This window comes from Stegastes partitus, unplaced genomic scaffold (assembly GCF_000690725.1).
Source record: "Stegastes partitus isolate 25-593 unplaced genomic scaffold, Stegastes_partitus-1.0.2 Scaffold146, whole genome shotgun sequence".
Classification (NCBI taxonomy): domain Eukaryota; kingdom Metazoa; phylum Chordata; class Actinopteri; family Pomacentridae; genus Stegastes; species Stegastes partitus.
In genome coordinates this window covers 333921-359539 of record NW_007577877.1, presented here as the reverse complement: position 1 = coordinate 359539, position 25619 = coordinate 333921, and the positions used below count along the sequence as shown (strand labels likewise).

Sequence of the window (25619 nt, the reverse complement as noted above, 5' to 3'; positions counted from 1 at the left end):
TAGTGAACAATAGCAGGGACATTCACTATAACCAGAGCAGAGAGAGAGGAGAGGGCCGGGACACGGGCAGAGCGGCGATTAGTAGAACACTGACAACCAGACACAGTGTCAGAAATACAGAGAGAAAGATAGATGAAGAAAGAAAGATAATACAGACAGACTTGAAGTTGAGGGAAGGACAGAAAAAGCAGGAAAGCTCCACAGCCAATGGAGATGAGAGCTGCATTAAATGCTCAGCTGAGGGTAACAGAAGTGTCACTTTATTCCAGGTTGTTGGTGCAGTGGGGGTCAGGTTGTCGGACTGGTTAGCCCTACAGGTAGATTTGATCAAAATGAAGCTACAGGACAGTAGAGCAAGACAGGTGCATCTAATCCACACGTGGAGTTGAACTACGAGGCTGCACAAGCCAATCAGAGTGCAGATGACACACTGGATGAAGATGGGCAGCCAGGTAGAGACCAGGGACAAGGGAAAGGGTTTGGGGGACCTGGCTGTGAAAAAAAAAAAGCTGGTAGAAAGGAAAAGCTGCTGTCATTGATGTCATGGAAGTCAGCTGTTTAGCATCCAGCACAGAATTCAACAATCTTGTCAATGTTACTGGTTCAAAGATATAAAGATTAAAAAACATATATCACGGTGCAGTCATCAAGCTATCACAGTGGTTTTTCCATGACATTAATGACATTTCTTTCATTTAACTCCCAGACAAAGAGGAGAAAGCCACATGAAGCACACAGCATCGACTGACAGGAAGAAGTGTCAAAGCCTAGAGCACTCTGGGTAATGCAGTTTACTTACTGTGCCGGCTGAGGCTTTGGTTCTTCTTTGATCCTAAAACATAAAAAAAATAAAAAGGTGTGCACATCTCAGTGCATACAGAACACAAAGAGATGAGGAAAACAATCTAAAAGTAACAAAAAACTAAACACAATGATGATGTCACTAAAGATGCATATAACAAATAACACAACTACATAACATGAACAATATTCAAAATATTATAAATGATTTTTTTATGGATGAAAATGACACTGTAATGATGACTGTGGCGGTGAGGTAAACAAACAAAATAACAGTAAGAGTAACTTTAAAGATGGCATAATGTACATAAATAAGTGATTTGGATCCACTTTAAATTAAAAATGACGGCTTCATGTGAGTAACACCCTCTTTCATGCTGTTCTCCTGTGCACAAACATGACTTTTCATGGAACTTTGACTTTTGTAAGGTATATCCATAATTAATAGTGGCCCCCACCACCAGCTCACCAGCTCCCAGATGCATAGAAAAGCACCAACACAGGTTCAAAGTAACTAGCAAGCAGAGCAGTCCAGCTGAGTGACATTTGAGCACTGCCTTGAGTTGCACACTGAGCAGCACCAGAGGGTGAGCTTGGAAGCAACAACTCATTATGTGTAAACTTTAGCTACACTGACTCAACAACACATGCATAAATACTAATGACTGATAAAAAGGCCATTAACACGTCAGTTAGTTCTTAGTGACCTCAAGTCTTATCTGGCCACAGAATTCATTTGGTAGTGCTGCGTATACAGTGAAAAATGCAATCTTTTAACGTCTTTAAAGAAGCACTTCACCGCTTTTAAAAACAAAGATCAATCTACTAATCTGTGCAGTATTATCTGCAGCTCTGGAGGCGTGTTGTCAAATGTCCACCTGTATTACAAACTGGGTGCATACAGCTGTTAAGATTACCATGCAGGCTCTTTTGAAATGTTACTGGTTGTATTACAGGTAATCAAGGATCTAGCTTTTGGAGCTTGACATATTTTGGGGACATAAAGTCAGGACATCTTGGCCTCTGCTTCTTTATTTTGATGAGTCTTTTTTTTAATCTCGCCGTCACAAGTTCTCAGGCCTTGCTAAAGTACACCTTTACCAACAACAAGTCCTTTCCAGAGACAACTTCCCAGTTACTACAATGAATAGATCCTGCTGTAGACAGTCTTCCTGGAACTACGATGTACAAAAGATATAGTTGCTAAAACAGTTAACAGTAGGGCTATCACTTCAGCAGCAACATCACAATGTGCGCATGTGTAATAGTTACACTGCAGGAAGTGCAATGTGGTGGAAGGCAAAGTAACTCCAATATATTTTCTCTGCTTCATTAGAAAACTTGGTTCTCATTTTCCATGACTAATCAAAAAGAGATGTCTGTCTGATATAACATAATTTACCCCTCTTATTTATTTTTTACTTTATACACAAATCTGAATGACAAGAGAGTTTGTCGGCATGCAGATTGCACAGGAGAGAAACACTGAAAATTAAGATCTGGTGGCAAATAGAAGCGCAATGTCAGCTGTATGGACAAATTTCAGACACAGAAAGAATGATGCTGACCAAAAACAGGTACTTAGCATCTTGCAGCTGTTGCCACGACACAAGGTAACTAATTTGCTGGGCTATTTAAATTAACATCACAAATCTCCGCATGACAAGTGCAAAGCCAGATCTGAATGTCGTCCAAAGCAAAAAGCTATCTTGGATATCTTTTCCAGTGTTACACCATAAGACAAAGGTTCCAGACAGATTTTTCAAAAATCATTTTTCACTTCCTGCGCAAATGCACTCCCCAACAAAAGAAGTCCTCTAATTGTTATAGCGCGGAAAAACAAAACATTGCAACGTTTTTACAATATTGCGCAGCACCAGTTGAAAGTATGTTCAGTACATATTGTAGTAATTGGGATTTTGTTTCTGTGGAAGTTTTGCCATTTTGACTACTGTGAGCATCACCAACAAAATTCAGTTCACCTCTATGATGCTCATGCAGTGCCAGAAATAACCAGAGAAATTAAAACCTAAACAGTTGTTCTGAAGCACTGACTTTGGGTTCCTAGCAGTCATTTCAGCATATATAGCTTACTGTCAGAAAAAAATCTATATGACATTTGACAGAAAGCCATGACTTTTCTAGCAACATATCGCATACATCTTTCCCTTCTAGTGACCAAAACTGACCCAAAAAGAGTAGGAGAAACATCACAAAACATGCACAGTCCCTAAGTTACATATTCCTCCTGCAAAATTATCTTTGGAGGCTGAAATAGCTGTACCCAGAAAAGAAAGCAGCAGTCAAACAAACACACACAGACAGCAAGCACCACATGACTTTCTTGCGTCTGTACACCATCTAACACTGAAGCTGCCAGGTCAGCCACTCTCTCTGCTGGTTTGGGAGCAAATATCATTTTAAGGAAAACAGAGACAAGTTGGAGCTGAGAATCACACACTACAACGTCACACACCTGATCACCACTTACTGAAAGTACAAAGTCGGCTTTATATAGCAGTGTGAAGAAGAATGTGTTAATTGGATTGTGACCAAAACACAGCAACTAATTTCATCGTCTATGAGTGGGGTGGTGGTTGTGATTATTACTTTTATCAGCTCATAACAGCAATATTCAGGGTACGCTCTAGTTAATCTATTTTTGTTTTTCAACAAATCAACTACTTGACAGGTAAATAGTGAAAGATGTGTTTATAGCTTCCCAGAGCCAAAGGTGCCATGCTCACATCATTTTTTTGGGGTCAACATTATAGTGATACACAACTGTTTTCAGACCATGTAATTCTAAAACGCTCCACTAAAAACACACAGTAGCCCCTTTCAGCAAAGTTACATATAACCCATATCCAGTGTCAGTTAATAGGAGCCTAATAACGACGAAATAATTTGCAAAAAATCCTCAGAAAATAAACAACATGCATCCGATACATCAGCCTAATCCTGCCGTGAACATTTCAACTCCCAAACAAACACTGAAGTAAAAGCAGTTCACACACACACACACACAGGGCGTCAGAATACAGCAATGAAGCCTCCCAACAGTCTACTTTAGAAAAGAGGAAGAGCACAGCAGAGCAAGAAATCTGTCTGTCTGATCTGTGTCAGACGGGTGAGAGAACACACAAGAGAAGATATAGTCCTGTGTACCCATCAGTCTCGCTGCTCTGTTTTCCGATGAGCCAGTCCATATTTATCCTCTCGCTGTGTTCTCCCGATGACCTGCAGCGCCGTTCTTTATTGATCCCATCAGACCTGTCTCTGTGGTCGCATTACAAGCCTCATATTTATCTGATCGAGCCTGCTGCCTGCCTGCCTGCCTGCCTGCCTGCCTGGACGGCTGCCGGCCAGAGTGTGTGTGTGAGTATTCGTCTATGCATTCGTGTGTACGTGTGTGTGTGTGTGTGAGTGTGTGCTCGCATATCCACATATCCTTGCGTGTACTGTACTCCTACTTGTGAGGGTGTGTGTGTGTGAGAGAGAGTGAGCGCACTGTGTATTATTTGACATGGGGCAGTAAAATGAGTGAGTGTAAAATGTCACAAGTGACGTATTCAGTATCCTGGCTGCTGAGGAGGCCTGCAGGGCAGATACAGTCTCTGCTTTCCATCTATTTAACCTGTGCTCTGCATCCCATGAACCACCCCCTATCGCACACAAAAGGAAAGAAAACACACACACACACGCCGCTACAGAGTTAAGAATAGATTTCTGTGGCAATTCTCTCTTTTCGTGGCAGTTTGAGTGGCAGTTTTGAGTTTTAATTAGTCATACGCTGCTGTTATTTTTGGCCTGTTATTTTGCTCTGTATTTTGGTTTCCACCTTCTCTGCGTCAGTGGCTTTGAACTGAGGTCTGACGATGACTGATGCTACACTGCTCTCTAGTGGACAGATGTGCTGCATTTATAAGCTTCTAAGAATTAGATATGAGCAAATGTACAAACAGCTATTTTTAGGCCATTTTGATTTAAGTTCTGTACAGATGTGTGGCATCCTCTGGAAGTGGCACTAAATAAAGCAGCAACAGAACAACAAAATAAGTGAAAATGGATTCATATGTTTTTGGAAGATTTGAGTAGTTAAACCAGAACTGAGCTGGATCTCATTCATTCAAGTGATCAAGTCAGCAGCTGTCAGGATGCTCAGTAGTCTCAAAGGTCAGAACAAATTGGATCAGAAAATATGTGGCTATATCTACAAACTGGAGCTGAAACAGTTACATGACCATCAGTCAGTAAATCAGCTGAGCGTGGCTTGTTAACTGTTAACAAACAAAAAGACCTAAAAACTTCAGTTAAAAAGTGTTTTTATGTTGTTTTTGTTTTTATCATCATTGTACATTTAATATCTCTAGGTTTGGACATATTTGTTCGAAATTCCTGACATTTTATAGATGGAGCAACTTCACACGAATAAGGAGAATTGCTGTATCCCTTAAAAAACTTATTACTAATTAAAAACAGCATAAATGTGTAAGTCCATGTCAGGACTTTCATGGCTTAAAAAGGATGTATTGCACAAACCAGAGAACACCAGCCACCATACAAAACTGAATATGTAGCAGAATGCATAGCATGAGCAACATGAAAGCAAAAAGAAATAACACCAGCTAGGGAAGCATCATCTGGCAAGGAAACAAAATGGACACACATTGTCGCTCATGTTCTGTAATATGCACGTAAAATACCCCGACCAGCACATCCACCAGCAAGAAAAGGCAGGCCAGAAATGAAGATGCATTGACGTATGGTTTCCTTTAAGAAAAACGTCAGTTAACTCATATGGAAGCAAGGTCCTTCACAGATGTAGATCCTTCTGTACAGACAGCAGGAACGTTACACAGCAAGGTATCATGAGGACCTGAACATTTTAGTAAGATCTCAGAGATTTAATTAATCTGAGCCCTCTGAAGATATCTCTGCTATAAGCACAAAAGAGGAGGGAAAGGAAAGGAAAGGAAAGGAAAGGAAAGGAAAGGAAAGGAAAGGAAAGAAAGGAAAGGAAAGGAAAGGAAAGGAAAGGAAAGAAAGGAAAGGAAAGGAAAGGAAAGGAAAGGAAAGGAAAGGAAAGGAAAGGATGCTTAAAATACACCCCTCTTTAAACAGTGCAATCTCTCTTTCACCTATAAACTGCTACTCCTTTGCCACAGCTGTGTTAAGATGAATACACTGATGTGACAGCTGTACAACAAGCCCTGAATCATCACATTCTCCTACACCCAGAACAAGGCTGGCAACATGTCACTTGCACCATAGCAGGTCCAGCAACTGCTAATGTGTATCTCACCACTCCCGATGGGCAGCAGAAACAGAAACCAAGATATTACAAGCCATAGAGCTCAGATAAGTGAAGATCTGGCACAAAAGACACGGTTATTCACTGATAAAACAGTCAAAACAGTTGGACACTGATCAGATGACAAATTACAGATGTTTGGGTGAAAATAAATGTAACTGTGAATCTTGAGAAAAATTTCGCCTCTTAAGCTCTGTTTCACTTCAGTATTATTGTTGTCATGGAGGCTTTTCCAGCAGCTGTTTTCAACAAGCATGCTACCTGCCAAGCACCAAACAACAGACCGACAAAGTTAACAGCTAGCTTGTGACCACATAGCTGCCAAAGAGACAGGCATTACTCTCAGGAGTTGGTGGAGACCAAAACAGAGCTAAAAAAAGAGTCAATTTTGGTATTAAATTAGTTAGTAAACCAGGAATAAGTAGCATGTGTGTTGGGAATTGTTTAAACTACACATTTCAGCATGTATGAAATGTTGTGGCAAAGTCTGCTTCCACAGTGATACGCATTGTCCGTTATCTTAACCTGCATGCAACCGTATCCCTAACCTCCACCAGTCCCTTTTTGAGATACCTAACCTGCATCCAGCCTTACCCTAATCCGAGGCAATTTATCTGTTCAGTGCCTGCCTATAGTGTAACCTAAGCTACAAAGGTAAAGTGCACTGTAAAGGGAAGGAAAAACTCTTAGAGGGCAGAACTTTGACACAAGACCAGCATTAAGACTGTGTGGGACTGATTTTACATAAGATGCAGTTCATGTTACATGTCCTCCAGTGCAACTAGGTAGCTCATGGATGTGCTTTTGGACAGCAATGCAGCACAAAAAATGCTCAGAATGACACACTGCATGTCAGACTTGGGCTCTGCAACACAGACAATACAGTATTAATCAGACTAATTCATTTTAGTTTTTCATTTGTTCAAACTAAGAACCAGAAAACTCACATTTAAGATGAGGAAATATTTGTAGTTATGCAGCTTTGGATAAGCACTAGGAATACAACTCATTATTGTTTTTATTGTCAATTAATCAGTCAACTATCTTATCAATCAATCAATTCGATGTTTGACGTATAAACTGTCAGGCAATAGTGAAAAATGTGGACCAGTGATTTCAAAGCCGAAGGTCTTCAAATGTCCTAATTTTCCCACAATCCAAAGATCTTCGGTTTACTGCCATAGAGAATTAAGTAAACCTGAAAATATTCAAATTCCAAAAGCTGGAATCTGATTTTTTATTTTTTATTTTTTATTTTAACTAATCGATCCTTGTTGCTGTTCTGTTGTGTCACCATCATATCAGTGTACTGTCAAAAATGACAACATAAAGCATTTAGATCACCATAACAATCTGTTCATTTTACACACCAACAGCAGACCCACACATAGTGTTCATCATCACCTTCCACACATGCCACCAAAGGCACAAATACTTATAATAATACCATCTCCCCTGCCTAAAGTGTGCCAGTGCTGCCGAAACCATCACTCTAAGGTCTCTCTCTCTCTCTCCAGTCCTGTCTTTGAGTAAACTGCTGCTCAGGACCTTTTTATTTCCTTCTCAGAAGTCAGCCAGATATTGACAGAACAGCTAAGAGCAGTAAAGATATGGTCAGGTGTACAGTGGGGGTGCTGTCCTTGGGGAAGGAGCGACACGACACTGATTGGCATGAGACAGAGAAAACAATCCGGTGCACAGTTAAATAACTTGACACATAAACGGAGTCTTCTGTGCAGCGCTGTTACACTGTGATGAACATGAATCCAATATCTATCTACATGCATCTGAATATTTGCTTGATTTCTATTCTTTGCACTGAAAAACTTTTTTGCAGAGCGCAGGGAAGACTGACTGACAGCATGTCCCAGCAGAGACTAAAATGAAACGTCTCCTCAAATGATTTTAGAGTGGGATATTGGCACCCCGCAGCGCTCGACAGTTTGTTTTTTTTAAACAGATAGTGAGATGCAGCCTTGTCTTGGCATCAACACTGAAGTAGAAAATCTGTGATAGAGGATCTCACGGCTAAGCAGTGACCCTGCAGGCCCTCTGAGTCCACTACAGACTGAGTGATAATTGGATCATAAGGGAGTAATCTGGCTCAGTGGGTAAATACCAACTATATACATCATTAACACCATACCAGCCAGTCAGTACTGCCAGGAGATGAGGTTAATGTCCGTCTGAAATCATTCAGAGGCAAGTGACCTATAGGGAAAACTCTTAGTGGAGTCTGTGGTGCTGCTTAATTCTGCTCTTGTCTTGGCTACTACAAATTTCATATTAGTGTAGCTTAGTATAATGCAACGTTACCTGCAATGAAGATGTGTTAGGGGTTTTAAGCCATTTGTAAATGTTATATATTTATATTATAGTAAAAATATTTAATTAAGGCCATTTAAAATATTTTATTAGTTAAAGATTGCTAACTGGGTTGCATATTTAGTCGTGAGTTGTGGATATAAATGTCTAAAATAACCAGACACCAAAGCATTTACAGGTGTTTAGGTACCAGAGAGCAGAATAAGTACGGCAGAGCAATTTAAAATTTCTTTAAGATTTAAAACCTTCATTAAAACACACAGAAATATATCCTAATACTGAGAATGGAAAGTGCTAAGTATTTTTAAAAAGTACTATTCAGGTGCACTGATAGTAGAGCAACATGTACCAAGGCTGAGTACCCAGTATAGTGCATTTCAACCTTTTTTTGTTTTTGCGTGTCAAGGTCTGTGTTCTTTTGTTCTTTCTGAATTATTTGATAAGTGTGTTGTGATGAGATAAAAGAATGAAATGAAACCAAAGAAAACTAATGTGGTCCATACAATGGGCAATAACATGGTGCCAAATGGTGCTACTGTTAATGAATTGTCCAAAATGTGGAAACAGTACTGCCGAGCTAGCTAGCAGAAAGAAAAACACCACGACCATCAAACCTAGCAAAAAAAACAAACAAACTGTAAAATCAGCCACATTACATTACTCCCAAATCCCCTTAAGAGCGTGTTACTGTACTTCATCCAGCCACATAAGGAAAATCAACACGCAGAGTATGACAATGTCAGCATTATCCCTGCAGGCTGTAGAAAACAGAAATCCTCCATTGTACCACCTCTACTGTACATTACCAGCAAAATCTCCAAGAAAAGGAGAGAGCGCTCTAAAAATAGAAGCTCATTTAAAGACAGACGATTAGGTCTTGAGACACCTGTTCATTCTACCTCTCCAATAAATGCCAGGAGAAGTGCTACTTAACACTTTCTCTCCACCTCAGAGAGGATTAGGGGCACGGGATAGAGTGCTGATAACTTCCTCTGGCACATGCCGCTGGCACGGCGCGATAGGCAGGGCAGGAGGGACGGCAAGAGGGCAAGCGCCTCGGTGTGGAGGGGTTGGCCAGCTACCACAGCTGGGCCTTAGAAAGCACAGATAGGATTGAATCCATGGGGCACACTCATCAGAATAGGCAATCTAACAGCGCACAAGCTAGACCTCCTGACCAAGAACTAATATTCGGATTGTCAAACAGGACTTGGCAACAGCAGGTTTTTCTGAGCAACGGGGAAGTGGCTAATCTGCTGCCAAATATAACTAAAATCCATCTGTTTCCTTAGATTACCTGCCAGGATTCAATTGAGCTGCTCCATATCTCCCCTCCTGAGAGATTTCCAAGTGGCAAAGAGTCAGCTAATCACCCAGCAGCCCACACATTCACAAGTGTATTTCTATGCACAGGCTTACAGGAAACATATGTACAATATTCATTTTAATACAACCAGTTTATCATACAGCAGGACATGCATCATCAATATGAGCAGTATTTAGTCAGAGGCAGTGATACACCGTGTTTGTGTTCTTGCACATATGTGCTTGTTTGCTTTAGTAATGGTGTGTGTACGAACATGTCTTTCTTTGTATGTTTACGCTTGGTCGCTTCTCCTGTCAGCCCATTTTATTCATCCTGACACAGTTACATTTTATTATGTCTGTCATCAGCACTTTCTTGGCAGCTGACATTGTCCCATGCCAACGTCACAGCTCCTCCCATGCACGTCTCAACAGCTCCACTGGGAATACTGCAGAAACTCAGCCCTAACCCCACCGAGGCTAGGTCGCCACCCTCTGCATTAACCCAATCTCTGGACAAACACAGCTGAATGAAACAAAGCTCCACGTCCTCCTCTAATCCTACACTTTAAACACTGGAGCATCAAAAACCTCTCCCCCCCTCATAATCAGCAAAAGCCTACTTTCAGCCTCCTCTCCTGGTTTCCCTTGTGAGGGACTGTCCTGTAACTGGAATATCTCAGGTTTAATTGCAAAAACAAGACTTACAAAAAGAATCAGCAGTACTGGTCATTATGGTGACGTCATGATAATGATGGTCTCCACTACACAAACCTCTGCTGAATCCCATCAGTGCCGTCTTTAAACAGATACAGAAATGTTGTTGTTCCTCGCTGGGAGCAGTAGGTGGGCTGTACTGAAGCTGCACTCAGCTGTCTGTGTCTCATTGAGGGCTATAATAATAGCCCAGCCATGGCTAACAATAGAGAGGTAATAGATACCCTACCTATTGTTGGCCTAGCCTGCTCTACTCCTTCCTGTCCCAATTCATCACTACAGCACGTCACTATTAGCCCGCTTAACTAAACTGTATTGTACCCAGGCGGGCAAGCACAGGTGCAATCTGATATCACCTCGCTGTGCACAGGTTACATGCTGCACGTGGCTAAAATATTGTACTGGAGATGCCTCGCGATGTCACATGCCTTGGAACCGAGGTGTCCGTTATCACATGGTGTTATTATCCGCTGCGTAGGCCACATAGGAGATACGGTCTAAAGATCAGCACGTTCATCCAAATAAACAGATGCGACTGCAGTACTGTAGGACTGAAATTAACTTGAACTTGATGGCTCTCAACATCTGTCTGAGACTTTGGCTGCTGTAAAATCCCAAATCAAAGGATTCCCTTGCATTAGCCGCCTGTCGCAGATTTAAAGCCAACCAACCATCCCAGCAGCCGCCCGCACGAGGATGAGGCGACAGCAAACACACCCCCCCACCCCACCCACACCCCCTTCCCATCCATGATGCCTCGTGCCTTTACATGCCTGCATGTCCTGCCTTAAGATACTCCTTCAAATGATTGTATTTATGTTTCACAAGGGAGGACTTCTATGAGCAGTGACCCTCCTCTCCCTCCCTCCCTGTTCTACAACTACACATCCAGGCCATCTCGGCATCACCATGGCGATGGTGGCAGTATCTCAGTGGGACGAGTGATATTAACGGATTAAGAGGGAGATCCTCCATCAGACCTCGGTCGAGGAGCACGATCCCGGGATCACTACATCAGCTCTCTCTGTCTGCCGCCTGATCAGTGTCAGATGATGGGGATAAAAACAGGCCTCTTCACTGTTATGTTCATTGTAAATACTGTAGCACACGCCAGTACAAACCACGTAGCCGCGAATACACATGCACGCACACATACTGAATCTCTGGAATAATGCATTTAAAGCTCCCACAAAGCCACCTTCAGCCCTAGGCAGTGTGAGCAGCGGTCTATATGCTGTGCAGTATGTCCTAGGGTAGGCTACGCAGCAGTGCCTGTGTGTAGTGTTCAAACAGTGGGCTTATATAAGGGCCGCGGCTGCATTAGTGACGTCACGATAGCGGCTGCTCTTTATCCTCCCCTATTTATGTCAGTCGGTTGCCTCTGTAATCTACCTATAGCAGCATCTGCATCTACTGTACATGTCAAGCAGTGTGATGCTACAAAACATGTAACCTCCTGATTCCTGCAGGAAGAACCAATTCAAAATGATGAGGGGGCAAATCACAATGGCACGAGAAAGCACTAAAGTTGGAATGCAAATTCTGTTCAGAACGAGCACAAAAAAATAATAAAGAGGCAAAACAACAGACATTTTTTTTTCTCTTGAAAAATAATTTTTAAAAAGTATCCTATGATTACAGTATGTTTTCATAAAAAACATCCTATGATGGGAGCAGGGCTTGCATAAGCAAATGTAAAGTTTTCCAACAGAATCACTGCACCAATTATTACATAATAAATTCTACCGTCTGGTTGTGAGTCCTCTACAGAGCTAATGTGTGTGTGTGTGTATGTGTGTGTGTGTGTGTGTGTGTGTGTGTGTGTGTGTGTGTGTGTGTTTCACAGAGTTTACTACATCTGTGTGTGTCTGGCAGACAAATACAGGACGGCATCATTTGTTTATAGAAAGCACTGGATGGTTTGAGTTTTTTTGGCTACACAAAGGCGTATTTGAAGGGCCGGCTCAGCAGCACGCACGCGGTTGAGTCACCAGCCTGCACCTGCTTCGACCAGCTGAGTCTTGAATGAGCAGAACATGGATAGACACACAAACACACACAGGGGAAGGAGAGATTAGAGCGCCCTGTGTAAACTACCGCTAGTAAATATATCAGCTCACACACTGAGCAAAGCATCTGGGGTGAGGACTATTAGTCATTTAATTGCTCGCTTTAATTTTATCCTTTTCATTTCAACATTCATTCGGTTTAATAGCAGTTCTCATTAACAAAATGTAAATGAAGGGGGGAAAAAAGCAGCCAAACTCCACATGTTAAACCAAAATCCAGTGCTTTTCTATTAGGATTCGCTTTCATTACTGGGTCAAAATCTATTTTTAAAAAATACCAGCAAAAGTCTGTGCTGTTTTTTTGCCTCTTCTGCAAAATGGAAACTACCACATTTTGGGTCTCGTTTACCCAAAGTAGACTTATTAAAGTGGTTTGTATGAGCTTGCATTCCTCAATTTGATCTAAAAATATATATATACACTTCAACAAGTCCCTGCTTATTACAGTAGAGCTTGAACTAATGCTCTCATTTAAAAGGAAGCTAGTTTAGCTGTGTAACAGTTTAGCAGTGCCATTTGAGAAAGTGACTTCATTAACTTCCTTAAACTGTAAGCAGATGAAAGAAGCTCACTCAGATGTGCTTGGGAAAAGGGCATTTTTCCTTAACCCAGACTAAGGACAGATACTGTAGTGGATGGAGGAGTTAGGTGAGAAGACTAATATCACACATGTCTGTGTACTAAACATGAAGCTACATAGAGCAGGCGGTTAGCTTAGCTTAGCATAAACACTGGAAGCAGGAAGAAACAACTTGCTTGGCAGGCACTAGTATTTGTAGTTATGACAAATTAAAATTCAAGTATTGATAAGTTCACTGACAAATAAGTAAAATGCAAGGTTTTTACACGATAGCTTACTCCTCAATATGAACTAACTACCACAACATCACTGATGGAATCAACAACAAGCTAACAAGTGGCAGTGCAAGCGGTAATTACAAATACTAAAAAAGGAGTTATAATGAAAGTAATCAAGTGAGCTTTTATGAATAGGTTATCCAATAAGTTATCAAAACTGCACCATTTCTTTTCCAAAAATGAATAATGGAGGTATTAATTTCACAGCCCTCTCTTTAGCTCAGATGATTAACTAAATTCACTTTTCAATGGGAGGTCTTCTGCCTTATTGGCCGTGAGAAACTGTCCTGTAAGCTTCTTTGCCTTCCTGCCTGGGTTTCCTGGACGTCTAAATGACCGCAGGCCTTGCAGCCTGTTTGAATGCCTGGCTGCTTGCCGGCCACTGCAGAAAAAGCTGAGCGTCTCCACTATTAATAGTCCAACAAACAGCATGACGGTTCTCACTCTTTGAATGCAGCCAGCTTGAGATGACCTGGTGCCACATTCCACCTTTAGTAACTGGCCATTCAGCAGCCTCGTAACTGTCTCTCACTTTCTCCATCCAGGTATCCTGCATCTCTCTTGCTCTAAGTCTCTGTGTCTCACTCACTCACTCACTCACTCACAGTGCAGCTACACAAACTTTAACAATAGGGCTACATATTCTCTGGATATATGTACAACTGCCACCCTATAACAGATACACTGAGAATCAGACAAATAAAGATTAACAAAACTAGACTTAAAGGTGAAGTTTGCAATTCTGGAGACAGATTTATTACATTTAGCAAACTAGCATATATAGATTGTTAGTATTTGTTGAGTGAATTAGTTCAAGTTACTATTTTAGTTTCTCTTTTGCAGAGCCAGGGCTGTATTCCAGATTTTTTGTCAAAACATACACAGAGCAGAGAGCTAGCGGACCAGAGTGGATATTCAGGTCGTGGGTTACAATAACATGCTCCACCTTTAAAGACTCCCTGCAATAAATCTCATTTCTTTTGAAATGTTTGTATTTTTATATGCTAGAAGACACAACAGCAGCAAAATAAGCAGTCGATGCCACAGCTGAGTATTTCCATCATGAAACTGCAGTGTGTTGATGACAGTTGCAAAAACACTGATTCAGTTAGAATGGGTGTCTTACATAAGAAACCTAAGGAGCCAATCAGCTTGCAACGTGGGGCTTTCAATAGCATTCTTCAGAATCGATTTCTTGGTCTGAACATGTAGGGTGACAAAAAAAAAACTTTGATACACAGAGATGAGTGGTTAGGGGTTTACATAATCATGCAGTGCCTGAGCAACAGCTTTCCATTTACAGTTTGACAAGTTTTCTGTTTTGCAATTAGTTTGTATACTGCAGAGCCCAGGAGTGTGTTGTGATGAATTTATCCCAAGTGTATCATCCCACCACCCTGGGGTTTTGACAGATACATTTAACATCAACACTGCCAGCTATTCTAAAGCAGGCATGTATGTTCCTCAGAAGCACTGGGCTTCCCTCAAAGGGTCAAACACTGTATATCTTCCTCTACATTGACTCTATAAGGGTGGACGGGGACGGGGGATGGGTAATAAAAGTGATAAAGTGTCCCCATCTCAGTGCCTTTCACTATCACAATCCTTCTCCGTTTGTTCTTATTTTGCTGAGGCTCCTTTTTGCAGTTTTTTTTAAAATTTATCTCCTCTTCTCTGTTTTTCTTTGTTTTACCGCATTGCTATTTATTTATATCCATATTTCTATTTCATTGTGCTGCTCTCATTAGGGCTAGTCTTGCACAGCATGCTGGGAGGTTTATGTAACAACAGGCCAGATGTTCTAGCAGTGGAGCTGTAGCTGGGTTCTGTTCTGGCTCAGTCCAGGCTCACTAGTTGCCAGTGTTGCATTCAAGTACTTTTATTCAACTAGAGAAAGGGACTCATTGCGTGGCATTCTTGAGATACATTCTCACATGCAAGTACACACAATGCTATCTCTAGTTGGTGGCTTTAATAGCACAGCGTATCTGCTTATGATTTTACCAGTTCAGCATTAAATTCATAAATACTGTTCGAAGAAATAAAGTTGCTTGAGGCGCTGCTGACTAATTATTTAACATATAGTGAAAAAGGAATCATCCTGTGCTTAAGTGTAACAATGTATTATACATTACTCGTACCAGTTCCAACTACCTATTTCTCATACTAAAACATTTTCCTACTGTCATGTTTCGCCAAGGGCATTTCAAATTGCACAGCCAGGGGCAGGAAAATCCCTTCAAACTTTGCTTGAGGGATAAGAGCCCAGAAGAGAATAAAAACCCATGCTGACGAATGCAGATGTTATTTAGAACAAAGCCCTGAAAGACAATAGAAGCCGGTGCTGTGCTGTGCCACGCAGGAGAATAGCAGGCTATGGGAGATGGCAGGCTGATTGCTCTGTCAATGGGGACTGAGGTTGTCATATCAGCAGCGAGACCTGATAGCATCGCAGACGTCAATGTCTCTCCTCTCATTTTCTCTCTGATGTTCTGTTCTCCTTTCCTGTCCTCTCTTCTCCTCTCACCCCCTCGTCCCTTCTCATTTCCTCTCCTCCCTCCTATGCTCACCTGTCCTGTACTTTCCTCTCCCCTGCCCTTTCCTCTCCTTTCCTAAGGCATCCAAGCTTACCCTTACATGTCCTTACTGTTCCTTTCTAAAAACCTTGTCAGTGACTCAACAGAACATTATCCCATATTCTTTTTAAACATCACATCCCATGAAAAGACTCAAATCAATGCTGAATAGATCCCACTAACAATTACTGCATGTCAAAAAAGTCAGTTCCTCTGTGCCACAGATCTAGAGTATTGTCCAAAAACTATACTACAGCGCTGAGAGCATTAACACCACATTCATGTTCTTAGTGTTGTAAATACTCCTGTATGGCTGCAAGTGCCACATGAGAACTTTTTACTGCCGTTTAGCAACATTTAAGAGTCCACTTTTTTTTTTAAAAGTTGCTCTCATCAACATATTTATAGTACAAAACGGTTCAAAACTATGTAAGCACTGTGAAAAAACAAAAGTTGTTTGAAGTGATGAAGCTACAGAGAAATGTCACTGAACGCTACAGTTTCTGTCAGCTCGCTGTTTTGGTTTTATAGCTTTAACTTTATGGTTTAGTCTCACTACAAAAAAAAAATAAAACAACCCAAATCTAACAAATCAGCTGCACTGCAAACTTTTAGCTCAGAAGTAGTGACAAACAAAGTTAGCAGACAAAATGCAGAATACTCTGGAACATTTAGTCACTGAAGACACCAATGTGTGTCTTAAGACTTTGTGTATAACAAAACTGAACTGATGGTGAGTTGGCCAGAGATACAACTTCACATGTATACTGACTGCATGACTCCGAACATGTTAACCATACAACTTTATAAAGCTATAATATTTCAAATGCCTGTAGTGTTACACTTGTAGAGTTCTGCCCCTAACAGCCCCCAAATTGCCAAAAACAAGTGAGAAATTCTGCTTTAAAAGTGAAACTAAATATTTCTGACATCAGTGCTTCATACAGGGAATGAAAGTAAGGAAGTATTGAAAGATGCTGGTTTTGGTATTTTTATGTGATTTGTTGACAAAAAGCAAATGTAATAAACATCAGCATTATCTTTCAATAAGATGGTCACACTGTGATCCGGCTAAGGTAAAGAATAGTTAGCTTACATTCAAATACTTTCAGTGGTACAGTGCACAATATGCTAATGGATGACTTGAAAAAGGTAAATAGATACAAAACCAATGAAGAACCTTCGCGAAAAACTAGTGCAACTTTATAACAGCGCAGCACGTGAACCACTTGTAATTACATTGTTTTCTACTGTATACTATTTATCATTTTAGTTATGGCAATTGTGTTCTAACCAGATTTCTCATCCAGCCGAGCCAAACTACTTGACAGCATGCCAAGCGTCCATAACCAAAACACATTGTTACTTTAATTAGCATGATGATGTATTCATTTGGCGTGCGTTCTGCTTTACAGAGTCAAGACAACATCCTCTCTTCCATCCTTTCCATCTCTCTCTTTCTCCCTCTTTCTCCCTTGGGGAAAGTGATGGGGGATGGTGAGACTCTGGAACGCTCATGACAGAATCTGCTCTTTGCATGGGAAGGCGAGTGAGCATGGGTGAGTGAGCTAAGGGAACAAGAGGAAGGCAGAGAGAAAGATAGAAAGAGGAGGAGAGAGAGAGGGAGAGCGTGTGTGAAAGTACAGTATACTGTATACTGTCCAGTGGGAAGCTTCTGAGCACTGCTTCGCCTCATTTCACAACCATAGGTCTCACTGTCTCTCTTCCTGTCTTTTTTGTTTTGTTTTTAACAAATCTAAATGAGTTTTATTGTGTTTCCAAAGCTGGTTATGCAGGGCTCACAGTGTAAGGTCAATCATTTATACTACAAGTCAACTACACTATATTACTATGTTAAATAAGCTAGCTGTGTACTACTTATATTACACATTACACTACAGAGATTCATTCAGATTTTAAAATAGGGGAGTACAGTTCTCCGTTATGTCGCTGGTTTCCTCTAAGCTGTTGACATGCTGGCTGTCAGCTTTTTCTCCACTTCCAGTTTTGTATGAGAATATATTAAATTCTCTGTAAAGAACCTAATTATTCCATCTTTACACAAGGCTGCAATATACCAGGTAAAGTGCTGCTCTGCCTTTTGATTTTGTTTGCAGACCTGACACAGTATGCTGTTCTGTCACAAGTTTAAATAGCCAGGTTGCAGCCACTCAGTCTGTGTTTGCTGAATGATTTCCTTAATTTCAGGTCACTTATGGTGCCCAGATATCCGGCTACTTATTATTGTTTGCTCAAACTGCATTAATGTGTACAGGAGGACAAGAATATGAAAGGCTCAGGCCTCTGTGATGTCTGTGTGTGCAGCACTCCACCACTGCTATGCTCTCAAAGGGGCTGAGATCCTATAGCCTCCAGGGACAAGGGGCCTCTCTGTGGCTCTGACCCCAGCTGGTACGCTGAGCTCTCTAGCACTATCAGATAAATGACCAGGATGGATGGGGGGGGAGTGAGGTGTACAAATGTACATGTATGGTGGGGGGAGATAAGTGAACGGAAAAAGGAAATGGAATGTGATCAATCAAAGCTAATTCTAGGTCAATGCGCTTCAATGTCGAACACCACCCGCCATAGTTGCTAACCTAAATGCTAACCAGAAACGTGATACATTTCTGTAGCCATTCGTTGTAGAGAGAAGTGATAAGATCTGTGGATCAGTGGTTGATGTGAAATTATAATCCGGGGACACTACACCTGTTTGGCACATGAAGATGAGACACCACACGAGGAGTTCTTCTCAGCTTGGGAAGTCCTAACATGTTCTCCTGTCATCAGGACTACACTGCTTGAGTTTTGACACTACAAATCTTTAACAAAAGAAAGTTGGCATTGCAAACTTGGGTCATGAAACTTAAAATACATGAGTTTTTATGTGATATGCCGGGCTCTAACAGAAAGTTTTCATCAAGTAGCATTACTGGAACTGTTGGACACAGTTCTGGAGCTTAATAATCATACAGGTGAGGGGGTCCCTGGAACAAACATAATGTAAGAAAGGGGGTCTTTTGACAAAACGTTTTCGTGTTCCCAAATAGAGGAAACACTGCAGGATCCGGGGTGTCCTCTGTAGTGTGTATTTCGATTGGGGGGGGAGCCCAAATAGATGGCAGAGCTGCAGACACCTCACAGCCCTGGAATAGCTGCATCTCAGTGGGAGTCCCTCCTACTAGGCAGCCAGTATAATTAGCACTGTCAAAGGAGGTCCCTGAGCAAATGACACAGTCCCCCCGATCCCTGAGGTGAACACTGTCACAGGGAGGAGGACCAACTGGGATATTTACTGGGATGCTTAAATGCGGAAAGACCAATAAATGTGACAGTTGCTGCTAATTTCAGTGACAGATGTGTGGAATGAGGCCCAAGGAATCACAGTTCCTCTCAGTCCTTCTGCAGTGAACTAGTGTGTGTTTGTATCCTCAGATATCAGCTGATACCTTCCCAATACAGGTAACCCCATTTGAAGCGAGTGAACTAAAAACAATGACAAAGCGATGGAGGGTAAAGGTGTGAAAGAGAAAGTCATGGTGAGGATGAGAAACACCACTACCCGTAATGACCCCCCCTCCCACACACCCCCACCCAACCAACACTCCTAGCCACCGAGCAGAACCAAACACCCCTAGAGGACCAGAGAAGCAGGGAGAAAGGAGAAGTGGAGCCCCGGGCGTTCTGTGGGTCACCCCATCACAGGCAGCTGATGCCTGCCTGTAGGACACACAGTGTCTGGGTGGGTGGGGGCAGGGGTCCCTGAACCATCATTACTGTACTGCTCAGGGACTCACTGAAGCATTGAAAGCCACGCTAGCTGATAGCTCCAGAGGATTCTTTATAATGGAACAAATGCACCTGGAGCCACGCTTAATTGTAGTCAGGACTTGGTGTGCATGTTTGTGCAGGTAAAAATGTTAGAATCAGTGTTACTGCTGCAGCTCTGATGAGCTTTCAAGGACTTAATTCAAAGAATGAGCGGTAGATATGTAGAGCACCGCCTTATGGACTTGTTTGGAAATGGACTTTTCATTGGTGCAGCACATCTTCTACATGCAGACACACAGGCCTGCTAAGAATGAGCAGGCTAAGAGAGAGTAGCTAATTACATGCAAGTCAGCAGCGCTGGATTTCCATCCACGCTCTCTGTAGCACCTCCAGTGAGATGACAGCAAGTTGGCAAGCCCTGCAGCTGGAGGCTTCTCTCTCCCTCCCTCTCTTTCTTTCTCTCTCTCTCTCTCTCTCTCTCTCTCTTCTCCATCCCTCCATCCTCCCAGGATTCCCTCTGTTAGATTACACACTTCGATGTTCAAACTGCCACTTTCCAGAAAAGCTATCCAAGCCGCTGTGGGATTGGACCTTGACTGCGACAGCGGAAATGCATGAGCTATAGGTTTGGATGTTGCAGTGTGGGTGATTGTTTCCGACACCGCTGGAAATGCTACGAACCATCCAATGACAAGTTAATCCGCTGCAGTTGTACCTATGCCAGGGCTGAGCATATTAATGCTGCTTCAGGATATGTTATGCTTGTGTGATTCATAGGTAGAGAAAGTGGGAATTTACTGTTTTGATGACTCATGATGAGTCACCTTGTATGTATAGACAAAGCACATTATAACCAAACCAATATGGTGTTGGTGGATGAAAGAATGAAAGAAAACTTTACTATTGTGCCAGGAGTCATGAGGTGTAATCAGAATGTCTAAACAAATAACAACATGGTGGCAGCCAGGCTCTGGTAATAAATCCACATTATTTTTCACATGTTAATGCAGTCTCGCACAGCTGGTGGGATGAACTTCCAGGTTGCCATGCTGGATATTTTTTGTGCAAATTACAATGCAAGCGATCAAGGCTTCTTTGACCTCCCAACATCTTGTATCTATTCAACTTGTGTGGACTGCAACAAGAGTTACCTAACATTATGATGAGACAGTCAGTCAGTCAGTCATGTCTGTGGCAAAGAACAGGCCCTTCTGCCCATGCTCAGTCATGACAAGGCTTTGACATCACTGTCAGACTAAGAGTGACTAAAACTGACAATCCCCCCTTTTTCCTCAGAGAAAGAGAAATAGGAATAAAAAAAAAACCACACTGCTACTGGGGAGGAGGAAGGGGGCACAGTGAACAGGGAAGGAGGGAAGGAAGGCGGAAAAGGCCTCGATGAATCACACAGCACGCACCGCAGCGGCTGAGGTAGCCGTGTCTTGGAGTCCATGAGTCATGTTTATCATGCAGCAGCACTGGGCAGGGATTGCACAACTTTTCTCTCCATTAGGAATGCTGCCTTGGTGCAAATATTTACCTGATGATGGAAAACAGCAGCTCTAGTGCATCTGAAAGAGCTGTGAGCGACAGTGGCCCTTCACACTGAAGTCCCTGACACAGGAACCCTGCACCTCATGCAGCCTGATGCTCAAATAAAGCAGTCGAAAACGTGCCATCTCCTCCATGCAAGCATGTGCATCGTTTCATTGAAAAACTACAAGAAAATCAACAGGATGGAAACATTTAAGGCCACCGCCCAGAAATCCTTCTCTCTTCCTCTCTCTCTCTCTCCCATCATTAGCCGGGCTTCCCCCAAGAAGAAGCAGTTTCTTTTTTTCTTTTTTTAATTAACGACACATCGACTGAGTGTGTTTTTATAACCAGGTCAAGACGGCGTGAGAGTAATTTCCCACCATAAAGCAGATTTATGGCTGAGTACAGTAAAGGTTAAAGCGGATGATGGCGGAAACGCTCCGGTCCACCTTAAAAACTGAACCCCTCCAGTGGACAGCTCCGTGGTGCTGAAACAGCTCCGAGCGACATCTGTACACAGGGAGGGGGGCAGGGAGGAGGTGGTGGGGGTCTACGGAGACTTTAACAGTCACACACACACACACACACCCACACACACACCCGCCATGGCAACAAAGGACACCTTAAGTGATCTTTCCCTGTCATATTGTGTAATGTCGGTGACGTTCGTGGGGAAAAGGTTAAGCAATTTGGCGTGCTTTTTACGTGAAAATGGCGGCCGTCGCTGCTAACCCAGCCCATTATAGTACAGCCACAACAAAGTGAAAGGGGAACGAGGTTGGAGTGTGTGTGTGTGTGTGTGTGTGCCGCATTAGAAAATGACACCCAGTCGGTAAAATAAAGTAAAAGCGGGTCAAGAGAAAGCTGCACCTCACCATGCTACCAAACCTGCTAGTAAGCTCCAAGAGGCAGCAGCAGCGTGTCACAAACACTGAGCTAATAACAACTCACGGTCCATTCTACAACACCGACACCTTGTGTGTGTTATTTTCTTACTTTAACATCGACTGTTCCTTCGCTTCCTCCTTCTTCTGTCGGTCCATGACACCGAGGATGATCTTCCTCTCCTCCTCGGTGAGGTGGCTGAGGTCCGGCATCTCCGGCATGGCGCCGGCCGCTGAGGGAGCAGCGGCAGCGGCAGCAGCAGCGGCGGCAGCGGTGCCAGGGCCGCCCCGGGGCCCGTGTGGAGCAGACATCTTTTACACACAGTGGCTAAAAAACGAGAAAGGCACTGTCAACCAGCAGCATCGTGGGCGATATATATATATATTTTAAAAAATGTATATGTGTGTATGTTACATTTAAAAGATTTCAGATTGGCGGTGGGGTTTGCAGGAAGCACCGCGGCTCTGCATGCAGGCGGCATGACATGTTGGTTAGCAGCATCAGTGCATGTATTCACAAACTATCAATTCTAGGCTAAATGCTCATGATGGGGATGTCAAATACGCTGCAGCCGAGAAACTCAGCGTTGCAGGAAGAGGGGGATAGCAAATATTCAAGCTGCTGCAGACTGAAAATTTACACATTTTTTTTTCTGAGAGACAAAACACTCAAGATTAGAAACAGATGCCCTTAAAAGAATCAAGAGTGCACAGGCTGTACAGGCTACAGCCTTCAGGTATTCCAAACACAAGCTTCCATCCATCTATCCATCCATCCAGGGATAAAAAAAGAAAAAAAAAGTAGAAAAAATACAGAGGATTTTAAAAAAAAAAACAAAAAAAAAAACTCTTGCCTTTTATTTTGCAGTCATGTTAAATCCTGTCTAACCCATCGCTGCTGCCATCCTTTAGAGGGGTTTCACTCGCATGTTGAAATAAAAAGATGCCCGGTCCGTCCTTATTTGTTTTGGAGTCCTTAACCCTCCTCTGTCACTCCGGTTAGCTCGCCTTCCTCCAGGTTGGTAATTCTTGGAGATTTCTTAAATGCACAAAAATGGATGCAATGAGAGAGAGAGAGAGAGAGAGAGAGAGAGAGAGAGAGAGAGAGAGAGAGAGAGAGGAGGTAAAATAAAATACAAAAAAAAAAAAAAAATCCAGCTAGGAAGAAGAGGCGGAGCGATGGAAACACGTAGAAGAATAAAGCCGAGAGGACGTGCTGGATGTTCATTGACAGCAGGCGAACAGCAGCCGCAAAAACACGGAGTGGAGGCGCAGCTGGAGCAGCGCTGGACACAAGCAGGAAGAGCATCATGCATATTTCATAACCAGATCATGAGCGCTAAGAGAGAGAGAGAGAGAGAGAGAGAGAGAGAGAGAGAGAGAGAGAGAGAGAGAGAGAGAGAAGGGAAATGTGAAGTGGGGAGATAAATAGGGAGGATGACTAGTGACGATGGCCGTAACTGCAGGTGTGGCAGCGGTGCCGGTCACTGCCTTCATTGCGCTCTACAGTACACACAGGCTTAGTGGCCAGCTGATGTCAGAAATTGTGTGGCTGCTACATGGAGAGGGAAAAAAAAATCAAGCCACATCAGTTACACAAGGCCTGTCAGCTGTGTTGATGCACTATACTGTGAAAACATTTTTATTTGTTTTATTTTTTTATTCTTATTGAAGTCATCTTTAAGCAATAATGGTACAAATCCACAGATTTTATATTCTCTGATGTTAATGTTTCCTCATTTGAAAGCCAGCTATATTTATTTACACAGCCAGATGGGATAAAACAAAACAAAAAAACAAGCATATAAAGGCCTGGATGACCTGTCGATGTCTTCCTCTAAGTACAGACCAAACCAAAGCCACTCAGACACATACTTCCTAACTATATAGTAACTCAGAATGGCATTGCCTTGGAGCCTCCAGCACTACTGTGTGGAACCTTGGAGTTATATTTGACCAGTATATGCCTTTTAATTCACACATAAAACAGATCCTTAGGACAGCCTTCTTTCCCCTGCACAATGTTATTCAACATTAGGAACACCCTGTCTCAGAGCGATGCTGACAAACTAGTCTGTGCATTTGTTACTTCCATGCTGAATTCCGTGTCATCAGATGTCTAAATAACTCTCTGAAAAACCTCCAGCTGATCCAAAATGCTGCAGCCAGAGTTCTGACAATAACCGATTAGAGAGACTTTTCTCCCATTTTAGTTTTTCTTCATTGGTTCCCTGGAAAATCAACAACAGAATTTCAAATCCTTCTGACAGACAAAGCTCTTGATGACCCAGCTCCATCTTAAAGACGTTCTTGTTCCCTGCTATCCCGATAGAACACTTGGTTCACAGACTGCAGGCTTACTTTTGGTTTCTAGAGGTTCCAGAAGCAGAATGGGAGGCAGAGCCTTCAGTTATCAGCTCCTCCATTGTGGAATCAGCTCCCAGTTTGAGTTCAGGAGGCAGACACTCTGTTTGCTTTTAAGATTTGGGTGAAAACTGAAATGTTAGGAAGGCTCAGGTGACTCTGAATCTTCTCTCAGTTATGCTGCTACAGGCCGATGCTGCTGGAGGACTTCCCATGATGCACTGAGCAGCTCTCCTCTACTGTCCTCTCCTTCACTCTCCATGTATTTATGTCATTAACTTTGTGTCTTCTCTCTCCTGTAGTTTTGTCCTCTCTGCAGGTATCTCTTGCTCTGGAGCAGCACATTTCTGATCTTCCAATGCTTTTCTCACCATCATCCCAGTGTTCATCGGTCTCTTACACATTGTCTTTTCTCTCTCCTTTTCAACCTCACCACATCCAGTCGAGGTAGACGACCGCCCTCCCTGAGCCTGATTCTGCCAGTTTCTTCCTGTATAAAGGGAGTTTTCTCTTCCCACTGCTTCCAAAGAGCTTGCTTACAAGGAAAAGTTAGACTTGGTTTCATTTCTGACTATAATTTAATATTGCAAGATCTTCACCTTCCTATGGGGTAAGCTGGTGCTATAAATAAAACTGAACTGAAATAGCGATTGATCAATTACTTGAGAAAACTATTATTTTAAATCAAGTAAATGTTGGTGGCAGCCCTATTTCAAATGAATTACTCCCATTTAACAGTGTTAAACAACTGATGGCAAAATGAAGATTGACCTTTCCACAGCTGTACACACCCTGATACACTATCATGTCCTTGCAAACCTTCTCCATAGCCTCTTCCAGAAGGTCACTTCAATCCTGTCAGACATTCCTCAGCTTTGACCCTGACTAAATATCCCTCCTCTTGATCTCTATCCCAAAGACAGCCCTCTGTCTCGGTCTGTCAGGCTGCAGTGTTGATAGGATTTAAAGGACAACATTAAGAGGATAGAGCCTCTACCTTATTAGGGCTCTTAGGAAATTAGCACCACTGCAGAGATCTGTTACAAGTCAAAAAGAGGGAACTTGAGTTTGAATTTGAAATGATTCAGCCCACTGA

At 42.4% G+C, this 25619-nt stretch overlaps 1 protein-coding gene across 4 annotated transcripts in view; it reads right to left on the bottom strand.

Moving 5' to 3' along the window:
* The window catches only part of rims2a (regulating synaptic membrane exocytosis 2a), a 143899-nt gene extending 121428 nt beyond the window's left edge, over window positions 1-22471 (bottom strand). For all 4 annotated transcript variants that reach the window (XM_008279175.1, XM_008279176.1, XM_008279174.1 and 1 more), the window contains exons 1-2: window positions 22272-22471; window positions 800-832 (exon numbers count right to left, since the gene is read on the bottom strand). In XM_008279175.1, coding sequence (XP_008277397.1) covers window positions 800-832; window positions 22272-22471 — 233 coding nt within the window. The remainder of the gene's footprint in view (window positions 1-799; window positions 833-22271) is intronic.
* Between the last annotated feature and the right edge of the window lie 3148 nt (window positions 22472-25619).